A 23,653-nucleotide genomic window follows, 5' to 3' on the forward strand; every position below is an offset into this window, starting at 1 on the left:
GCCGCGCCACAACTAACTTCTGCCGTCGAATATATGTAGCGCTACACAGGCATGCTTTGCAGGCACAAAGATAAATACTGGCGCCAAAACCTCTGCGTCAGTAAGTAAATTTTTAAAAAAGTGGAAGACGAGCTTTTTTCTCCGCCCCGAGTTTCGACCACTGCGTTTTCATATATTATCCAACGAAGTAAATACAAATTCCGTATTGTTCAGCTTCGACTGTAGCAGCATTTCAATGTACTATGAAAATCCGACTGGCAAGACTGTTTGGGATGTTTGTCAATATGGCCAACTCTACGTTCTGAATTTTTTCCTAACTGTTAGAAGAGATTGTTGCTAAAGGAAGCTTTTATGAATTGTGAATCACATGCAGTATTCTCTTGACCATAAGAACAATATGAATTTAAACATTTTGCCATGTATTGTTTCGTGTTTGTTGCTATCTCATTTAAATCCTGTCTGCCTAATAAACTACGAAACTAGAGTGAGACAAGAGCAAATGTGGAAGAATATACATATCATGTCACGTTTATATTCGTATTATTCTTATGCCTAATAGTGACACAGTCAGAAATGAAGCACGGCAATTGACTTGATTTTTAAATCTAAGATGACTAATTTCTGTGCAGAACTAATGTAATAAAGAGGCGCCTGCTAAGATTTTCAAACGGAGAAAAATTTTTGCTTAATTCTCGTTCAGAACATCTTCTATCATACGCAGTATATTATTTGGTTCTTGTTGATCATTATCTAAGAAAGCAGCAGTGTAAGTAACAACAAATAGCAGTCTCTTAAAAAGGCGGTAGCGCACACAAAAGCAAGCCATGCCGTGAGCGGCGGCAGGCCGTAAACGCTCATTATCAGAATGTGACAAACAATGCATGACACAGTACAGTAATGCATTTTCAGCTTAGAGTGACGTAAACACCTATAACAAGGAGAACGGCGCGTATCAGATCAAAGAAAAATAAGTAATCTATTCAAACCAGATGAAGCATGTCAAAAAGGAAGGTTACCCGTATAAATACGGAGCGCCTGACGCATAGCAATGGCTGCCTAGTAAAGCTTAACTGCTAAGTTTACGACTCGAACCAAACTACTGTAGCTGTATCGTCATTCATTCGACCTAAATTGTGTCTCATATTACAATGGACCAACTTTGCTTCGATTTGGAGATGCGGCCTAAAGCTTTTCTCCCCCCTTGAATTTCGAGTCTCAAATTTCAGGTGCGGCTTAGATTCGGGAAAAATTTTTTTCCTTGATTTCGAGTCTTATTTTTCAGGTGCGGCTTAGATTCGAGTGCGGCTTAGATTCGAGTAAATACGGTATAGCTACAGCATACTGCATCTGTATTACTAAATGGCTATCCCAGAACTCATGGCACTGTACCCAGACCCATTTGCAGTTGCCTATTTAATGGCTTCTAGGGGCAACAAAAATTTTGTTTCCAGTATTTCGTGCAGTTATTGACCAAATTTAAAAATTTGGCACAATCTTATGTTAAAAGTTTAACACAATAAGACAAGTATTGCAGTTATAAACTGTGTCTTTGTCTTGAAATAAAAAACTGGTAGCCTGCAAATGCCTTGACTATATTCATCCAGTATTTGAGAATGAGAAGACTTAGTGACTTCCAGTGAACTTCATATGTAATTTCAAAATTTTTTCTCATTGACACCACCACAAAATGATGAAAGGAAAAAAGTTTATTGCTTACTACATCCGCCATTCATTCAATTAAAACTGCAGCATCAACATGACATTTTAATTTATTATATCTCCATGTAAACATTGCAAACCACTGTGAGGTGTATGGCAGTGTGTATGTCCCATTGTACCAGTTACTAGGATTTTTTCCTATCCCAGTCACGTATGGAGCAGGAGAAGAATGACTGCTATAATGCCTCCATGCGTGCTGTAAGTAATTCTGATTTTGTCATCATGATCCCTATGGGAATGATATGTAGGGAATTGTAGTATATTTCAAGAGTCATCTTTCAAAGCTGGTTCCCGAAACCTTGTAAGTAGTCTTTCTCACAAGGGAATGGTCAGACTTGTCATGTCGAAACCTGTGTTGCTTTTTTTACCACTGTGAGTTAACATTGCAAGAAGTCTGTATGCAGAATTTTAGCTGCTGACATGACCTGGAAGTATGTAAAAAATTTTATGAAGTAAGATATTATTGTCGCATGGTTTCCGCGCTTATAACTGCCTCTTGTACGACCCTGACCTCGCTCGCTACGTTATACCAACGCCATCTAGGGACAAGGTGGTGTTAGCTAATCGCCGCTCTCTTGCCACAGCAGTGAGAGAGCTGATTCCCCCAGTGAAAGCGATCGTATGATAATTAAACATTCGTTGACAAATATGGCTAATATGTTATTTACAACATTTTTTCCAAATAGCTATGAAATAGACACAAATGAATATACGGCTTAGAACACGTCCAAATTTTATTTCTTGTAATTACCGCAAAAATGCGAAATATTGATACAATGTTCAAAACATAGGTTTTTTTGTGCACCAAGAACATACAAGCAAAGACGACATATGACAGCCCTGCGAATCACAGACGTTGTTAGATGTCCGAAGACAAAACTGGGCTGGTGTTAGGAATGAATCAGGCCTAGTATCAGTATATTTCGAGGAGTGCCACGCATATTTAATCAAATTCTGAAATCGTGGGGAGGAAAATTGATAATGTACTACTGATTGCAGCTTGAGAATATTGTCACTGTGATAGACAGAAAATTGCAGTGATCTGCACACAATAATTTTCTCTGTTAGTTTTCTGTAAAATGCCTTCCACTGACAGAAAAATTCTCTGTCTAAAGGTTGAATTACGTTCGTCGTGGCGGGTGGAATCTGAAGTATCTCTACTTCTTTGTCAGGGTGGGCTCGAAATACAGCTTTTAATGAATCAGACCTTTTATGACCTGACCACCAATCTAGAACGAGAAGAGATTTGTTCCCGCAGATCGGAAGAAAAGCATGACGCATGAAAAGTGTAACGTTTTCATTTCCCATTTTTCCAGACTTCGATGCGTCTACCACAAGAGTGTTTGCGTAGAACATTGTTCTTTTGACACATGGTCCAAAACGTCCAGTTTGTTCTTGAAGACACACATATAGTTTAGGAAGCAATGAACCATCCAGACTAATTATGGGCATTATAGTGTATGAATGGGTGAGTGCAGTCGTGGACTGCGCAATCGTCTCAATATGTTTTTCCCCTTTGAATGACAGTGTTCTTTTCGCACACATTTCTTTTTTAGAACCTGACAGATCGGTATTGTAAATGTACGATTCACTAAAAATAGCGATCTTATTTTTTGCATTCGTAAGAAAAGCTTCTATCATTTCGATTTGTGTCACTTCATTTTCCGACCTGTTTCTCGATACAAATTTTGTTATTTTTCTTGCCATTATTTTATGTGATCTTTTGAAGCGACTAATCCAACTTTGAGAAGCTGTAAATTCTTTAGCTCCTATCGCGTTGGCGATCTCTAACGCCCAGTCACGAGAAGTTGTATCGCTGACACTAAATGACTGTTGTCTGGCATCGGTAAATAGCTCAAAAAGTCGCGCATTTATCTCCGTCGCAATTTCCAGTCGACTCTTACGTCGTCCAGCGACTTCCTTTTTCCATCTATACAATTCAAGTTCAGAACGGACAAAGCGATACTTATTTTGAACAGTACTGACACATAGGGGTTTCTTACCACTTTCGTTCAACCAATACGTCAACGCTTTTTTTTTGTCTGATAAGGTAATTGTAGTTGCTGGTGTTGCTTCCGGAGATAATTGTTGATGGTACGTGGCACTATCACTCGAAGATTCTTCATGAGTGCAACTTTCGTCGGTGGCTTCGCCGTCTGTAGATTCATAGTCTGCAATATCGAGTGTTTCAGTTGTTTCTAGCCACATGTCTGAGCCATTTACGTGCTCGTCTAGAAGTTTAACAACCATTTCGCACAACACATAGTCTTCACGCGTGTTTTCTGATGATTGCTTCATTTGGCGTCTGTGGTATATCTCCATGGAAAGCAGCAAAACATTTACAGGGTTCGCCATCACCTGTGAGGGGAGATTGAATGTTCACCGTAAAGTGGCTTGCGAAGTATAGATGAACATGTACAGAACATCTTTCACATCTCTAACCAGTTTCAGGACGGTATGTTTCGAAATACGTACCAGAAATTAAAAGGACGTGCATGCCACAGAAACGAATATTCGTTTCCCTTTGCAGCGATATTCCTCTTTAGTGAACGCCGCGATAAGACGGCCACACTTCCCGACCATGCGCACAACGCTCGCGACTCGCCATTTCCAGGGGTGGCCAGCCGTCACTGCAAGCGCCAAGCAGGAAACACAGCCGTGTTCGTGATTTTTTTTTTTAGGTGACTTCTAGTTCATGTCAGCAGCTACAATTTTGCATACGGACCTTTTGCACAGTTAAATAACAGTGCTAAAAAAAGCAATACATGTTTCGGCATGACAAGTCTGACCATTCCCTTGTCAGAATATTTAAGTCTGTTTCAAGACTGTGCCAGTTCAGTTTTTTCAGCATCTCTGACACACTCCCATTCAATATCCCCTGTATGTCCTAGCTGATGTGGGTCCCACAACCTTGAGCAGTATTCAAGGAGTGGCACATAAGTGATTTGTAAGCAGTCTCAATTGTAGACCGATTACATTTCACCATTATTCTGTCAAGAAATTGAAGTCCACCACCTGATTTGCCTATGGCAGAGCCTATATGATCATTCTATTTCATATTGGTACAAAGTGTTACACCCAGGTATTTGTATGAGTTGACAGATTTCAGCTGTGTCTCACTGATACTACCATCAAAGGATACTACATTCTACTTTTTTTAAAAAAAATCTGGCTGAATGTTCATGCAGCTTGTTTCAGACAGATCTTCATTATAGATAACTGCATCATCTGCAAAAAGTCAGAGGTTACTATTAATATTGTCCGCAAGGTTGTCAATATACAACATGAACAGCAAGAATCTCAACATACTTCTCTGGGGCAAACTCAAGTTTACCTCTACACATGTCAGTGATTCTCTATCCAAGATAACTTGCTGTGTCCTCCCTACCAGAAAACCCTCAATCCAGCCACAAGTTTTGCTTGATACCCCATATAGTTGTAGTTTTGATAATAATGGTAGATGTGGTTCTGCATCTACTTGACTGGCTTGATCCAAAGCTTTCAATATGGTATGTGTGAAAAGTCCGAGCTGAGTTTTCGGAATCCATGTTTTAAGGCTTGGAGAAGGTCATAGGACAAGGTCATTCTATTCGAGATACCTCATTATGTTCGAGCTCAGAATATGTTCTAAGATTCAACAACAAATCAATGTCATGGATGCTGGGCTGTAGTTTTGGGAATCACTTCTGTTATCCTTCTTGTAGATGAGTGTGACCTGTACTTTCTTTCAATTACTGGGCATGGTTTTTTGTTTGAGGGATCAGCGACAGATTATAGTAAAAGAGGGTCCAACTCTGCTGCAAATTCATTATAAAATCTGACGGGGATTCCATCAGACCCTGGAGTTTTGTGCATTTTTAATGATTTCAGCTGTTTCTCAATGCCACTCATTCTAATACTTATTTCAGCCATCATTTCAGTAGAACGAGAATTAAATTAGAACAGTTTTCTGAATTTTCCTTTGTAAAAGAACATTTGAAAATGAAGTTAAGCATTTATGCTTTTGCTTAGCCAATGTCAATTTCAGTTCCTATTTCATCCGTGAGTGTGACTGGACACTATCTTTGATGGTGCCACTAACAACCTTTACACATAACCAGTACTTCATTATATTTTTTGAAAGATCATTTGACAGTATTTTGTTACAATAGTCATTGAAGGCTTTTCTCTCATGATAGCAAAACACTTTTCAGTCAGTACCTGTTTTTTGTTTTATGCCTATTATGCAGTAATCTCGGTTTCTTGAGAAGTTTCTTTACAGTGACTGTATACCATGGTGCCCCCCCCCCCCCCCCCCCAATCATGAACTGTTCTGCTGGATACTTCTTTTTTTTTTCCAACTTGAGGCATAATTCCCATACATGCCTCTGTTCTGTTCTAAAAGTTTGTTTCCTCATTGAGATATGACACGACTGCTTATTTTCTCTAATTTACGTATAATTATTTTGGCATTTTTAGTGGCCCTTTGTACTTTGATAATTATTGTTGCTAAACTGCCTCATGGTCATTGATACCTATTTCAGTGTGGACATCCTCTAAGAGGTCAGGTCTGTTTGTTGCCATTAGATCTGATATAATTCCGTAACGAGTGGGATTCTGAACTATCTGTTCTAAGTAGTTTTCAGAGAGAGCAATTAGTAATATTTTGCAGAATGTCTTGTTACACACATCTCTAACAATTCTGCAGTTTTTGCAAGTGAATGGTGGGTGATTGAAGTCTCCACTAATGATCACTGTATAATTGGAGAACTTGCGTACAAACAAACTGAGGTGTTTTCTAAAGTTTTCAGTTATATCAGGAGTTGAGTTTTATGATCCATAGAAGGATCCAATTACAATTTTATCCCCACCCCCTCATACTGAGTCTTGCCCAAACAATCTCACAAGTAGCTTCAACTTCTATCTTGATGGAGATGAGTTTCTTTTTTACTATGACAAATATACCACTTTCATTTCTCATTAGCCTATACTTTCAATAAATGCTTAAATTTTCCCTAAAACTGTCACTGCTGTCAACTTCGGAATTTAACCAGATTTATGTACCTACCTAGTTTTATGTGGGCTCCACTACTTTTTAGCAGCATTTCAAACTCTCAAACTGTGGCACTTTGTTGTGAATGCTTCGGTAGATAACTACTGAGATTTTAATACTCTTGCCTCAGGGGGGTACTCCTTTGTGTCTTTGGCACAAATCTAGGAAGTCACAGCATAGCTTGTCACAGAATCTTTGATGTTTCTGGTTCAGTCCTTCCACTTGACTCATAACAAGGTGGTCATGGTCAGTCCTGGGGCCAATGCTATAAATTTTTAGCTTTACTTCTTTACTACTAACTCTATTATTCACAACACAGTTTGCAGGCAGTATTCACATATACCACTGAATGTACCTGCAGAATTATATCATTGTATGGCACGTAACTCAGGAGACGTGAAGTCATAAACATTTAGATGGGTGAAAAATTAGCATTCATTTGAAATGACCTGCAGTAAAACTTCGTCACTCATGACATCTACATTTATTACTTGTTTACTACTAACTCTGTTGGCGACGTACTGTGCAGACAGTATCTACAGGGTGACAATTATTGAGCTATACAGAAAAAATGTAAATTAGTTACAAACTACAGTGTGCACACAATTTATTCAACATGTAAATGTCACTACAGATATTCGGATTTAGATTATGACATGTTCGATGCGCCTTCCATCATTGGCAATGATGGGGTGCAAACAAATAGCGAAATTCTGCATGACCCACTGTAGTGTTGCAACATCGATGCTGTTGATAACTTCCTGAATGGCTGTTTTCAGCTCAGCAATGGTTTTGGGGTTATTGCTGTACACCTTGTCTTTAATATAAACCCACAACAATGAATTGCACATGTTCAGCTCCAGAGAGTATGGTGGCCAAGAAAGGCCCATGCCAGAGGCCTCTGGGTACCTCAGAGCCAGAATGTGGTCCTCACAGTGCTCCTCCAGGACATCAAACACTTGCCTGATTCAATGGGGTTGAGCACCATCTTGCATGAACCACATCTCGTCGAAATCAGGGTCACTTTGATAAGAGGGATGAAATCGTCTACCAAAACCTTCATGTACCGTTTGTTAGTCACTGTGCCATCATGGAATATTGCACTGATTATTTCATGACTTGCCACTGCACACCACATAGTCACCTGTTGAGGGTGAAGAGGCTAATCAATCATGAAATGCAGATTATCAGTCCCCCAAATGTGCCAATTCGGACTATTGACAAACCCATCCAAATGAAAAATGACTGACAAAAGCAAGGCACATGTGCATGCACATACTAGTTCCTATCATGGCCCGCAGTCAACAGTGCAGTTTGAATGTCTTAAAGGAAACTATTTAGAGGTTATGATGATTTTGTTTCATGTAGTTCAATAATTGACACCCTCTACATGTATCAGAGAATTTACGTGCAAAATTATATCATTGTACTATTCTTAATTGAGGAGATATGACATCATAAACATTAAGCTAAACTAATTTTTGTTTGACATTTCACACAAATTATCCAGTTTATATTCATCCAGTGCTTCATAATGAGAACACTTAGTGACTTGTTATGAACTTTAAACATAATTTCAAACCTTTGTTAAGCTTTTTCTCACTTACATGCTTAAAGCAAATATAATGCACAAATCATTTGTAATCAGACATTTGAAGTTGTTTTATACATGGGGGTTTGAATCCTTAAAGAACTGGATATTTGCTGGTTGTTTCCTAAGTTTAGAATGGGCAGTAGTAATTCGTACCAACCTGAAGTCGTCCAACTTACACCTATTATTATATTATTATTATAATCAAAATTGTATTTGCTTTCTCAGTGTTGCCTGTATTGTAGTTATAAGGAATATGTTGGCCAAACAATTTTTTTGTGATGTTTGCAGGTCGGAGGCATACTAGTCATGCCATTGAATGAGCAGCTTCTCCAGATTTCTCGCACTTCAGACACAACTTGGGATGTGAAATCAGTACTTCCTGTGTCATTTGCATCACTTTTGGTACCTGATCAAAAAGGGTTCAACCACCAAGTAACTCTACGTAAGTAGAATTTTGTAGAGGGAGACATATTCTTGCAGTAATTAGGCAATATAGCTATGTAATTGTTTAAGCATTTCTAATGCTGTTTTCTTTATGATTAGAAAATGGTGTATCTGTGTATACCTCCAGTTTATTTTATATTCCTTTCTGTAAAAGATGTGAAGGTGTAGTGTAATGTCCCTGCAATTATCTTTGATAATTTCTTCAATTAAGTACACTGCTGGTTTCTTTTTCCCTGCAGCCATGTGTCCCCACTCCCTACTCATCATTAAAGGAACTCTTGAACCCATAAGGTTCCATCATTCTTCCACTTAATGGTATCCTGCATATCAGTTTTACTCTGAGGATGAATGTATTGTCATTTAGCTACATAATGTATAATAGATTCTATGATCACTTTGTTTCTGTGAAGCTGTGTCTATGACTACTTGTTATCATTCATATGGATTACATTTTTAAAAATTAATAACATTTTTCTTGCTGGATGACAGTGCAGAAAATTACTAAAACTCTATGAATTAATATTTAAGTACAGTACTGCTGTCCTCAGACTGAAAGTTTATCTTGTGCTTTACTAGACTCATTTTTATTGGATATAGTATGTGCTTGACTTTCTCTAACCTTTATCTAGCTCTTTCCCAGCTATTTGTGTCTCTTAATGCCTCATGCCTTTGTCTCTGCACATACGAGGTGCGACAATAAAGTAGTGAGACTGATTTTCTTTGCAAGATGTGGTAACCCTTCAGGCTTGCGTAGGCACAATATCTTTGACCTTGGTCTGTAAGCCGCTTCTAGTCCAAGCTGCACATTGATGCAACTGCTCAGTTGTGAGTTGTGCTGTAATAAGTTAACATGTGTTTGTGTCTCTCGTCACGGAAATGGAACCGCATAGTATTGCACAACGGTATGCCGTTTCTTTTTATGTTAAATTGGGTGAAAACGCAACAACAACTTACGGTAAGTTTCGGAAGGCTTTTGGAGAGGAGGTTATGTCAAGAGCTAAAGTTCTTCATTGGCATAAAATGTTTAGTGAAGGCAGAACGAATGTTGAAGATGAAGACTGCAGTGGACGACCATCAACACCACGGACGGATGTCAACTTGGCCAGGGTGCGTGAACTCATATGATCTTATCGACGATTATCCATGAAAATGATTGCAGAACTACAGAACATCAATCGAGAAACGGTTCGTCTCATAATAACTGCAGATCTTGCTATGAGAAATATTTGTACAAAAATGGACCCCAAAAATCTCACACAACAACAGCGAGAAACACAGAAAAATGTGGCAGCCAATCTGTTAGAGTAAACAGAAATCAATCCAGAATTGTTGAGCCATCTTATCACTGGTGATGAAAGTTGGTTTTTTCAGTCCGATCCAGAGACAAAACGCCAAAGTTCGCAATGGTGCTCAAAGGGATCACCCACACCAAAAAAAGCTCGCATGTCAAAGTCAAAAGTGACATGCATGCTTGTGTACTTCTTTGATTCCAAGGGAATTATTCGTAAAGAGTGGGTGCCTCCTGGACAAACAGTTAACCAATATTACTACAAAGAAATTTTAGAAAGACTTTGTAAAAAGTTCTTCATGTCTATACCAACATTGCTGATAATTGGATTCTGCTTCACGATAATGCGCCGTCCCATACTGCGCTGTCAGTACAACAATTTTTAACCTCAAAACAAATTTCAGTGCTACCATAGCCACCTTATGCGCCAGATATCGCTCCGTGCAACTTTTTTATATTTCCAAGAGTCGAAACGGCAGTCACGGGACACCGTTTTCAAACAACACAAGATGTCCAAAAAAGCAGTGACGAGGGTCTTGGAGGATATTACAGAAGATGAGTTCCAAAAATGTTATCATCAATGGCAGAAGCGCTGGAAAAAGTGAGTGCAATCAGAAGGGGACTACTTTGAAGGAGACAACACTAAACTTGACTAAAATGGTAAGCAACATTTTTTTTCACATCAGTCTCATTAATTTGTCGCACCTCGTACGTGTGTGTTTTAGGAGGTGGGAAGTGGGCTTAGGATGAATATTGTCTGGAATCCAAGCCTCTCTATTGCTGCAAGTCATCTCTGTTCTCAGAGTAGTTTTCCTCTTTAGTGAATGATGTATCCTCTAATCTCTCCTTCAAAGATTCTCACCCATTTACCATCTGGATTCTTACTCATCACTTTTGATGCCACTTCTCTGTACATCAATATCCACCATGTCCGTGACCTTATTGCTGTCAAGTGTCACCTCACCCAACCTTCTTTGATTCCCAACACACTCAGTCATTCTTTAGACATTCAGTTAATTACATCCTTACACATAATGACTTCTCCTTTGAGGTGAAGACCTGTAAACAAATCCTCAGAAAGTCCAATGAGCACCCACACAACACCCTCCTATGCTAATCTATTTATGGGCCTTCTGGAGGATATCTTCCTAGGTTTTCAAAATGACAAAATCCTTGTTCAGTTCAGGTTCGTTGATGTCTTCATGATCTCGATTCTGGGTCGTAGTACCCTATCCTGGTTCTTCCACCGCTTCTCTCAAATTTTCTGCACATTGTCATGTTCATTCTGTCTGTTGATGAGCATCTCTCTAATGGCTTCTTCATACTTATGACTATATCAAGCCCACCAACAATCAATAGCACATGCATTTTGACAGCAGTTCTCTCTTCCACACTAGAAAATCACTTTCATACAGTCTGGCCACTCTTAGACGGTGCATCTTCAGTGAAATGAATTCCATTCCTCAGTATACTGTAGATCTCATCAAGGCCATCATACAGACACTATCCCAAAAACAAAGTTCACAAATGGATTTGCCATGCCACAGCCTCACACACCCTACCATCCCCAAGAACTGACTGCAAAGCAGAACACACTCATCACTTTAATCATCCCAGACAACAACTGACCCAAATCCTCACTAAGACTTCAACTATCTGTTATCATACCTGGAAATGAAGAACATCTTACCCACATCTTTATCACCCCTCCTCGCTAGGTATTCCACCACCCACCCAACCCACACAATATCTTGGTGCATGCCTATGTCTCATCCTCTCCCAAACTGGTGGCACTTCGTTAAAATGTCTGTGGAAGATCCAGGTACAAGACTTTTAACTGATTCACCACCAGACACATCCTACTTTGGTGCCATCACAGGCTTATCCTATTCCATGAGAGCCACCTGTGAAAACAGCCATTTCATATAGCAGCCCTGCTGCAATTACTGCACAGCATTTTACCTGGCCATGACTCCCCAACCAACTGTCCACCTAAATGAATGGCCACTGCCAAGATATGGCAAAGAGCAGAGTTGACTGCCAGTGGCAGACGACACTGCTGAGCACAACATGCACGATTTTGATGGCTTCTTTACAATCCGTGCTATCTGGATTATTCCCCCAGTGCACAGCTTCAGAGAAACAAAGTGATCATAGGATCCATTATACATTCTGCAGTTGTATGGCATACATTTGTCCTGAGAATAGATGGGTGTTATCCTTGCAACATAGCCTTTGTTCCCGTAATCCTTCTGTCATCTACCTTTGCTAACCCCTTGCACTCTTACCCTCTTTCATCATTGTCGCTGCTTCCTCTGCTCTGTCATTATCTCCAAATATACTCCCACTCATCATTATCATTATACGCTGCACAAACTCGCCATTTCTGAAGCACATGTCACATTCCTATCCCATGCATCTGCTGCCCCCCCCACCCACCCCCCCCTCTCTCTCTCTCTCTCTCTCTCTCTCTCTCTCTCTCTCCCTCCCTCCCTCCCTCCCTCCCTCCCGCATTCCTATCTTGTACACTTGCTGCCTCCGTCCAAGCCATCAGTAACCCCTCGACAACCCTCCCTCCCACTCTCCTTAATTATTTTCATTGTGACAGAAATTTACATAGCATATTTGCATATTTATCCTCATATTAGGTTTCCAAAGGATTATATTTCAAGTTGTCAGTAGTGGCAATATAATGGCTTAGGTTAGCTTTCATAGAATCCCTGTACCCATGTCACTAATTTGCCCATAGAATTTGTTATCCCATTTAGTAAGTTCATGTGAGACAATGTTTATCTAGATCTACCATATCCATTGCGTAAATGCTTTCCAACTCTGACACCACATCATTAAGAGGAACCATTGTCTGGTAGTGTACACCATTTCTTGCAGACAGTGGATGGGGAAGCAGGTGGGGCATAGAGGAGGGGTATAATTTTCTGTTTTTGTTTCCTGTGCAAGATGTGGTCAAACTCCATATAATCATCTCTGTTGTTCATTACTTCCCACACTGTGTCTTCCTACATATTCCCATTATCCTGTATTCATTAAGTTCTTTTGTTTTGTTGAAGTTGTCTTTGTATTCCATATAGACTGTAGTTTCAGTAGTTAAGGCTTTCTTTTAACTGGTACTTGTATTACTATCCATGTTTAACACCCCTTGTAGCTGTCTCATCAAATATTGTTCATGTTTTACTTTGTTCATTTATTTAATGCAAACTGTTACGTAGCCACTGTCTTGATTATAATGTTAATGTTGAAATGCGGTACCACCACACTCTCAAAGATTGCATTTACTGTAGGTTCCCTCAAACGCCTCCATTTTCCTGCATTTATTTCTTTCTTTTTCTCTTATTGTTATTGCTTTAGTTCCTTATGTATTCTGTAGTTACGTTGATAATTGTCTCTTCTTTTAATTGGTTTGTGTATCACTCTGTGTTTCATGCCTCCTGATGTAGCCTTGTCTAGTACTAATTTTATTTTATTTTATTAGTTTTGTATATTAATATAAACTGTTATGTAGATGTGTTACTTCTCTTCCAATGTTGTTTGCAAACATTGTGATAATACTCAGTAAATGTCTGAAGATGGCCTTGTAAGCCAAAAACAGGTTAACCCAATATAAGTAATATTGTTGAACAAAAGCAAACTGGTGCTTTTCATTTATTATAATGTTCTACCAAGAACCGACGGAAGATTCTGTTAACATAATTGTGTCAACATATTAATATCTTCTTACAAGGCGGTAGGGATTAATTTACCAACTTGATGAGCTCTCTGTGTTAGCAATCAGATGAATGTGGTAGAGGTTTCATGAAGTGTCCAATACCAAATTATTATGGTACAAATTAGTTTTTGTACATGATTAATTAGCTGTATTTTCTGTAGTTCATATTTTTGGCTACTCCAAGCTAATCCAACTATTTTTTAACTGCAACATTCAGAATGAAGACCAGATTTTAAGTCTTACATTGTCTGTGGTTGGATCTGATTTAGTGAAGGTTGGTAAGAAAGAAATGAATTGAGAGTTGTATTAACGAAGTCTGTGACCTATAAAATAGTCTTGGATTATTTTAGCAGAGGTATTGATATTACAAGCCCTGCCCTTCTATCTCTCTCTCTCTTCCCCCCCCCCCCCCCCCCCTACACACACACACACACACACACACACACACACACACACACACATATCCAAAATCTCATCAGGTAATGAATTGTGCGCCAGTCTAGCTATAATTTGACAATAGGAAAGTCTTAGACAAGTTGACACAAGAACAAAATTTTAATCATTTTCATAATTTCAACCATAACTGTAGAATATTTCAACATTTATGAAGAACACGAGAGCTTTATGTAGTTTTTAAGTACATTTGAAATTGGCCAAAAATGTGATCCATTATTTTGATTCCTTCTTGCTTACTGTGAACCATTTGCTTGTTCTTACATTTTCTAATATGCATAATCAAATGCCACCTGTTGCCTTTGGTTTTACCTTGCACTGGGACGAAGCCATGTCAATTTGTCTTTCGTAGGGAAGCACACTGTAAGATAGTAAAGCTTACGTGTGCTTCTGATGGCGACTGCTGTTGTAGTATTCATAAATATATGAAATATCTCCCCAAAGCTTATATTTCTGTTCAGAATTAGTCAGCTCTCATATGCAGAAATATACTTATGAGTTCTAAAATATTTCTGTTTATCATTAGATATAGCAAGACATTTTAAAATCTAATTAGTGGCATACTTACAGTTGTGTTGTGTTTTGCACAGCTGATACAGCACCACCAAGCTTGCAGGAAGCATGCCGAGTAGTATTACGACGGGAGCTACGCCGACTGGTGGAAGCAGAATTACCACCTCCACCACCACCAGCTCCACGCCGTCCTCGATCGAGAGCCTCTGGTTTACGCAGGCATACATTTGGGCAGTTAATGCTTCCATTGCTTGATGGATCAGTAGAGGAACTGCGACCTGTGGCAGGTGTTGTGCGTCTGCCTGCTCCACCATCTGGTTTCAGGAGTGGGGGACGAGGTGGAAAACGCCGCAAATCTGACTCGGGCCTCGGAGATGAGGAGGACGCTGACATTGAAATTTCAGGTGATTCACCTTCAGGGGAAGAAATGGCATCTGGTTCTGACCTGTCTGATGCAGATGGAGATGACTCACCACCGCCCCCACGTCGCCGTACTCCAGCTACAGTACGAACTCCACCTGGTGCAGCTTATGCTGCAGGTATGCGTGCCAAGATCCTTCAGTTGCCACTCCCTCCTACTCTAAAGAGTTTTCTGAACCTGAACAGGGATTTCTAATAGAATGAAAGTCCTCTTTTACATTGGTGAATTTCTTTTATTATGTGGAGATTGTTGTTTACATGCCCTTCTACACTGAAATAAGATCGATTTATAAATTATTTTGGTTTCCTTTGCTTTTCATTAATTTCTGAGGCTTTCAGTTGTTTTGTGTATAAATTAAAGGTATATGCCAAAATAAACGTAGTGGCCAATAACATGGTGCCTGAAATTTTACTTTCTGTGAGATTGAAACAAAATACCAGTAAAATTTTCATTATTATGATTACACGAGGAGTATGTCATAGCCTTGATCTCATCGACAGATTTTATATAGCATACCTGGGTAGGAAGCAGTGACTCTCGTTACATATCCTGCCAAGCACTGTATGAATTTGCTCCAAAAGATGCTTACAGCTTACTCTAATAACACATGAGTGGAATTCCAGTCCTCTAATCAGATTCTGCCATGGAATTTGACTGTATCATACTAGCTGTTATTTTATAGATGGAAAATTAAGATATTCTAGAGTTCTCAATACTCTGGTGTTTGTTTAATGTGTTTTTCCCCATTTCTTGTGAAGTTACCTTCAGTAGTAGCCATTTCTAAATGAGATAGTACAGTGGTCATTAATAGCAGCTTATTTATAGCTAAGTCTATAGTTATCAATTCATTTGATAAGTTTGTTTCTTCTAGCTTCCAGTTTCATGTGCTCCTATTTACACTTGACTGGCCAGCTAAACTTTCATTTCTATGTGATATACTTCCCGGAAAAACATAGGTCTGCTGAAAAGTGTCCATATTTATTTTATCTGTAGGTTCTTCAGAAATTGTTACTTGTTGTTGTAAATCTCTGTATAGATGTAGGAAAAGAGTTACAGAAAACTATTCTGAGAAAGGGAGGAATAAAAGTCGAATTATATGTGTAACTGACAATACTGGAAATAAAAGATACAGACCAGAAGAATTAACTTTAACACACATTCTGAGAGTGACAAGGGGGGCTTTGAAAAGGAACAAGGACCATTTCATGACAGTTATAATAGTAGAAAAAAATCTTTTGTGCAGTCATTGTATTACATGTTGTGTGTGTGATTTTAGTACTTGATCACTTTTCTCTGGCTGCCTTCATATTCTGATCATTCTCAATCATTTTGTATTATTTTACATGGGAACTGCTGGTTTGTAAATGTTGCACATTATTACTTTCAGGCTTACAAGTGTTGTACAGGATTTACTTGTGGTGTAACTTAAAAATAAATTTGGTGTATTCCTGATTATTACTTGCTTGTTGATGTAAATACTTCACATTTTGTCCTTTCTGTTGTAATGCTTTCTTATTGGAACAAATCAATTACTTTTTTAGATTGTGATGTAAGCCACTACCAGCTGCATTAATTGAAGACTGTTGGTATTGTGTAAGTCCCATAAATCACTTGATTAAATTTCCCTGTATAAAACCAAAATAGACTCTGTTGTTCTTGGTAGTTCTGAAATATAGGAGGTACATAATGTGTAATTAAGTATCTTGCAAAAACATTGTGTGTGTTCCAGTGTAACATATTTTCATGAAATAACTATTTTTAGTTTTGTTACAGACTTGCTCCGATTTTGCCACATATGTACAAGCCTATATGCCAGACAGATATATAACCTTGGTCCAGAGTTACTGATTTCTCACACAGAAAAACCAATTTTGTTATAAAAGATGTTTCTGTACGCCCTATTAATAAAATTTTAATTATGTTGTACTTAATTGCTTATTATGATTCAATGGATTAACCTCCACCCATTGAAGAGTGCTAGGTTTTGAAAGTTCCTAAGTTGTAAAAATTCCTTATATGTATGTCTAACATGTCATCAACCTTGTTAAAAATCTAAATGATAAATTGTGGTCTATGAAATACGAATTGTGTATTTTAGTGTAAAATATCAGTTTTGTTTGGATATATTTTATATTTTGCTTATGAACTTGTATTTGTAGCAATGTTAATAAATATTTTAGACATCAAATGTGTGTTTCACTGTAATTACATGAAGATTATGGCACACATTTGTCAGAAATGGGTTACATGACATATGCCAGCATTTTTTTTTTTCTTCTGCCATAAACGTATACATACATAATGGAAAAAAATTGCAACACAAAGAAGCAGTTGTGCAACATAAGCAAAAATTGATTGAGGCATTTCTACATCTGGAAGATAATTTCTATTCAAGTTTTGTGCCAGTCTCATATGAGGTTGCAAATCAGATTTGCTTTAAATACACACTGTAATGTTCATGAGCATTAGTTATCTTTGAGATTGGATGTGGTGGCTTGATGTTAGTCAAGAATGCCTTTAAATGTAACAAAAACCCCATTGTCCACACATCACCGAGTTTGAATGAGGTCATGTAATAGGGCTAGCAGAAGCTGTTCCTTCTGTGATATTGCAGAAAGACTCGAGTGGAATGTACCCACTGTACATAACTGCTGGCCGTAATGGTCAAGAGAATGTTCGGTCGCAAGACAACCAGGCTCTGGACAGCCAATGGCACTACTGAGAAGGAAGACCATAGTGTTTGGCATATGGCTCTGGTGTATCATACTGCATCTGCAGCAGAAATTTGAGCAGCAGTTGGTACCACAGTGACACAACAAACTGTAACAAATCAGTTCCTTCAAGGACAGCTCCAAGCCAGATGCGCTGTAGCATGTATTCCCCTGACCCCAAATTATCGCCATTCCGACTTAAATGGTGTGAAGCTGAGGAGGGCAGGGTGGAGATCTGCTTTGTTTTCTGATGAAAGCTGGTCGTGCCTCGGTGCCAGTGAAGGGTGTGTGTGTGTGTGTGTGGTGTGTGTGTGTGTGTGTGTGTGTGTGTGTGTTTTAGGAGAAGGCCAGTCGAGAGCCTGCAACCAACCTGTCTGCCTGCTAGGCACTGGCCCTACACCCGCAGTTATGGTGTAGGGTGCGATTTCGTGTGACAGCAGGAGCACTCTCGTGGTAATCCCATGCACCCTGACTGTAAATTTTTACGTCGATCATGATTTTACCTGTTGTGCTGCCATTCATGAGCAGCAGTCCAGGGTGTTTTTTCCTATAGGATAACAGTCACCCAGATACAGCTGTTGTAACACAACACAATGTGCCAACATGTTGCCTTGGCATCCTTGAGCACCATATCTGTCTCCAATCGAGCACAAGTGGGACATTATCAGATGACAACTCCAGTGTCATTCACAAACAGCCTTCAACATCCCTGTGTTGACCGAACAAGTGCAACTGCCATGGAACTCCATCCCACAGACTGACATCCGGCACATGCACAACACAGTGCATGTATGTTTGTGTTCAACTGGCAGGTACACCAGTTATTAATGTACCAGCATTTCACATTTGCAGTGGCTCATCTCGTGCTTACATTAACATGTAATCTTGCAGTGTTAATAAGAAATATGTTACCTAGACAAATTTATTACCAAAATTTTGTCACTCTACATTGTGTTTTGGCAGCATGATTTTTTGTGTGTAAGGGTATTTTCTGTGGATAAGACAGGTTTTACCCCCCATGAACCATGGACCTTGCCGTTGGTGGGGAGGCTTGCGTGCCTCAGCGATACAGATGGCCGTACCGTAGGTGCAACCACAACGGAGGGGTATCTGTTGAGAGGCCAGACAAACATGTGGTTCCTGAAGAGGGGCAGCAGCCTTTTCAGTAGTTGCAGGGGCAACAGTCTGGATGATTGACTGATCTGGCCTTGTAACATTAACCAAAACGGCCTTGCTGTGCTGGTACTGCGAACGGCTGAAAGCAAGGGGAAACTACAGCCGTAATTTTTCCCGAGGACATGCAGCTCTACTGTATGATTAAATGATGATGGCGTCCTCTTGGGTAAAATATTCCGGAGGTAAAATAGTCCCCCATTCGGATCTCCGGGCGGGGACTACTCAGGAGGACGTTGTTATCAGGAGAAAGAAAACTGGCGTTCTACGGATCGGAGCGTGGAATGTCAGATCACTTAATCGGGCAGGTAGGTTAGAAAATTTAAAAAGGGAGATGGATAGGTTAAAATTAGATATAGTGGGAATTAGTGAAGTTCGGTGGCAGGAGGAACAAGACTTTTGGTCAGGTGATTACAGGGTTATAAATACAAAATCAAATAGGGGTAATGCAGGAGTAGGTTTAATAATGAATAAAAAAATAGGAGTGCGGGTTAGCTACTACAAACAGCATAGTGAACGCATTATTGTGGCCAAGATAGACACAAAGCCCATGCCTACTACAGTAGTACAAGTTTATATGCCAACTAGCTCTGCAGATGATGAAGAAATAGATGAAATGTATGACAAGATAAAAGAAATTATTCAGGTAGTGAAGGGAGACGAAAATTTAATAGTGATGGGTGATTGGAATTCGTCAGTAGGAAAAGGGAGAGAAGGAAACATAGTAGGTGAATATGGATTGGGGGGAAGGAATGAAAGAGGAAGCCGCCTTGTAGAATTTTGCACAGAGCATAACTTAATCATAGCTAACACTTGGTTCAAGAATCATGAAAGGAGGCTGTATACATGGAAGAAGCCTGGAGATACTGACAGGTTTCAGATAGATTATATAATGGTAAGACAGAGATTTAGGAACCAGGTTTTAAATTGTAAGACATTTCCTGGGGCAGATGTAGATTCTGACCACAATCTATTGGTTATGAACTGCAGATTGAAACTAAAGAAACTGCAAAAAGGTGGGAATTTAAGGAGATGGGACCTGGATAAACTGAAAGAACCAGAGGTTGTAGAGAGTTTCAGGGAGAGCATTAGGGAACAATTGACAGGAATGGGGGAAAGAAATACAGTAGAAGCAGAATGGGTAGCTCTGAGGGATGAAGTAGTGAAGGCAGCAGAGGATCAAGTAGGTAAAAAGACGCGGGCTAATAGAAATCCTTGGGTAACAGAAGAAATATTGAATTTAATTGATGAAAGGAGAAAATATAAAAATGCAGTAAATGAAGCAGGCAAAAAGGAATATAAACGTCTCAAAAATGAAATCGACAGTAAGTGCAAAATGGCTAAGCAGGGATGGCTAGAGGACAAATGTAAGGATGTAGAGGCTTGTCTCACTAGGGGTAAGATAGATACTGCCTACAGGAAAATTAAAGAGACCTTTGGAGAAAAGAGAACCACTTGTATGAATATCAAGAGCTCAGAGGGCAACCCAGTTCTAAGCAAAGAAGGGAAAGCAGAAAGGTGGAAGGAGTATATAGAGGGTTTATACAAGGGCGATGTACTTGAGGACAATCTTATGGAAATGGAAGAGGATGTAGATGAAGATGAAATGGGAGATAAGATACTGCGTGAAGAGTTTGACAGAGCACTGAAAGACCTGAGTCAAAACAAGGCCCCGGGAGTAGACAACATTCCATTAGAACTACTGATGGCCTCAGGAGAGCCAGTCATGACAAAACTCTACCATCTGGTGAGCACGATGTATGAGACAGGCGAAATACCCTCAGACTTTAAGAAGAATATAATAATTCCAATCCCAAAGAAAGCAGGTGTTGACAGATGTGAAAGTTACCGAACTATCAGTTTAATAAGTCACAGCTGCAAAATACTAACGCGAATTCTTTACAGACGAATGGAAAAACTGGTAGAAGCCGACCTCGGGGAAGATCAGTTTGGATTCCGTAGAAATGTTGGAACACGTGAGGCAATACTGACCTTACGACTTATCTTGGAAGAAAGATTAAGAAAAGGCAAACCTACGTTTCTAGCATTTGTAGACTTAGAGAAAGCTTTTGACAATGTTGACTGGAATACTCTCTTTCAAATTCTGAAGGTGGCAGGGGTAAAATACAGGGAGCGAAAGGCTATTTACAATTTGTACAGAAGCCAGATGGCAGTTATAAGAGTCGAGGGGCATGAAAGGGAAGCAGTGGTTGGGAAAGGAGTGAGACAGGGTTGTAGCCTCTCCCCGATGTTATTCAATCTGTATATTGAGCAAGCAGTAAAGGAAACAAAAGAAAAATTCGGAGTAGGTATTAAAATTCATGGAGAAGAAGTAAAAACTTTGAGATTCGCCGATGACATTGTAATTCTGTCAGAGACAGCAAAGGACTTGGAAGAGCAGTTGAACGGAATGGACAGTGTCTTGAAAGGAGAATATAAGATGAACATCAACAAAAGCAAAACGAGGATAATGGAATGTAGTCAAATTAAGTCGGATGATGCTGAGGGAATTAGATTAGGAAATGAGACACTTAAAGTAGTAAAGGAGTTTTGCTATTTAGGGAGTAAAATAACCGATGATGGTCGAAGTAAAGAGGATATAAAATGTAGACTGGCAATGGCAAGGAAAGCGTTTCTCAAGAAGAGAAATTTGTTTACATCGAATATAGATTTAGGTGTCAGGAAGTCGTTTCTGAAAGTATTTGTATGGAGTGTAGCCATGTATGGAAGTGAGACATGGACGATAACTAGTTTGGACAAGAAGAGAATAGAAGCTTTCGAAATGTGGTGCTACAGAAGAATGCTGAAGATAAGGTGGGTAGATCACGTAACTAATGAAGAGGTATTGAATAGGATTGGGGAGAAGAGAAGTTTGTGGCACAACTTGACTAGAAGAAGGGATCGGTTGGTAGGACATGTTCTGAGGCATCGAGGGATCACAAATTTAGCATTGGAGGGCAGCGTGGAGGGTAAAAATCGTAGAGGGAGACCAAGAGATCAATACACTAAGCAGATTCAGAAGGATGTAGGTTGCAGTAGGTACTGGGAGATGAAGAAGCTTGCGCAGGATAGAGTAGCATGGAGAGCTGCATCAAACCAGTCTCAGGACTGAAGACCACAACAACAAGACAGGTTACTACCACCTCCCCCCCCCCCCTCTCTCTCTCTCTCTCTCTCTCTCTCTCTCTCTCTCTCTCTCTCTCTCTCTGCTGGATCGAGCAAGAGCACTTGCCTCTTCCAAGACATGGCACTGATCTCGGCTTCAAATCCTAATTGGTCACATAACTTAAATCTGCCAGAAAGTTTCAAATCGGTGCACAGTCCTCAACAGAGTGAAAATTCATTCTGGGGTTCTCTAGTCCTTGGGCAAGACATTTCTGTGCTAAATCCTCTCTTCCAGGAGTGCTAGATATGCAGGACAATTGTAAGAAACTTCAAAAATAGGAGAAGATGTACTGGTAGAAGCAAAGTTGTGAGGGAGTGTCATGAGTTGTCCTTGGATGGCTCAGTCATTGAGCCCTTGCCGGTGAATGGCAAAAGTCATTTAGCTCAGTCCCGCCCAGCACACAATTTTGATGTGCCAATCAGTGAAAATCAGCACACACTGCTGCAGAGTGAAAATTCATTCTGGAAATTATTGTATACTTAGCCAAATCCAAATCAATATTATTATCAGCAATAATGTTGTCTGTGCATATTAACATTTTGAAAGTTATTTTCCACTTTGTTTTTAAATGCTTGCTTTCATCATAAAAACTTGAAAGGAAAGATATATTGTTCTCCACCTGGAAAGATATATTTAGCTTGCTGGGTTTCTCAGATATATCTCTCAGGGAGTATAATTTGAAGAGCAAACTTGCACTGTAAAATAAATTGACATATTTGTAAGTATTTGAGACGAAAATAGTGTTACTTAATTTTTTTAAATAATGAAAGCCGTTTAAGAGTGTCCCCTTGACAGCCATCACATTTCCGTTTGCAGTTAAAGTGTAGTGAAATTTGATTCCATTTTACCACATAAGTAAGCAAAGAGACATTTACTAATTGCATGACTCTTAATCATGATAAAATTAGATGCTTTTTGTAATGCAGTGCTAGGGTCTGCAGAAATTTTCTTAGCCACTAAAGCTTCCAGATGAATCCTACAACAATAAAAGTAATTGGATCTTTGCTTGCAGATAAATAAAACACAAAATCTTGCTCTTTTTCTTGTTATCACGCTGGACTGCTGGGGCATATTATTTTCACATTTATTCCATTCCAAGCCCATTTAATTGCAAAATCATCCATATTTTGAAAAAATCTTTTACCCATAATGTGCTCCACAAACAACCAGCAAAATAATATTTGTCCACACACTCAGCGATACGATTGCTGACTTACGCCAACAGTTGTCAGGGTTTTAGCGTCACTTGGTTCATCCACCTGAACTGCATATTTCAATCTTTTTCAATTCTTGCATTAAGTTGCTGACACTGGATGGTGCTCATTTCCAAAATGCATCTGTGTGCTGATCATAATAGATTTTTTGTTAATTTGAGTTCAGATTTTTGGCACCTGTATAATTTCAATCATTCATAC

General features: G+C 39.3%; 1 protein-coding gene across 3 annotated transcripts in view; it reads left to right on the forward strand.

Moving 5' to 3' along the window:
- Positions 1-17,114, forward strand: part of LOC126181994 (protein-L-isoaspartate O-methyltransferase domain-containing protein 1-like) — a 68,295-nt gene extending 51,181 nt beyond the window's left edge. For all 3 annotated transcript variants that reach the window (XM_049924815.1, XM_049924816.1, XM_049924817.1), the window contains 2 exons: positions 8,634-8,787; positions 14,845-17,114. In XM_049924815.1, coding sequence (XP_049780772.1) covers positions 8,634-8,787; positions 14,845-15,383 — 693 coding nt within the window. In that variant the 3' untranslated portion in view covers positions 15,384-17,114. The remainder of the gene's footprint in view (positions 1-8,633; positions 8,788-14,844) is intronic.
- Positions 17,115-23,653: the final 6,539 nt, after the last annotated feature.

Source organism: Schistocerca cancellata, chromosome 1, assembly GCF_023864275.1.
Source record: "Schistocerca cancellata isolate TAMUIC-IGC-003103 chromosome 1, iqSchCanc2.1, whole genome shotgun sequence".
Taxonomy (NCBI): Eukaryota; Metazoa; Arthropoda; class Insecta; order Orthoptera; family Acrididae; genus Schistocerca; species Schistocerca cancellata.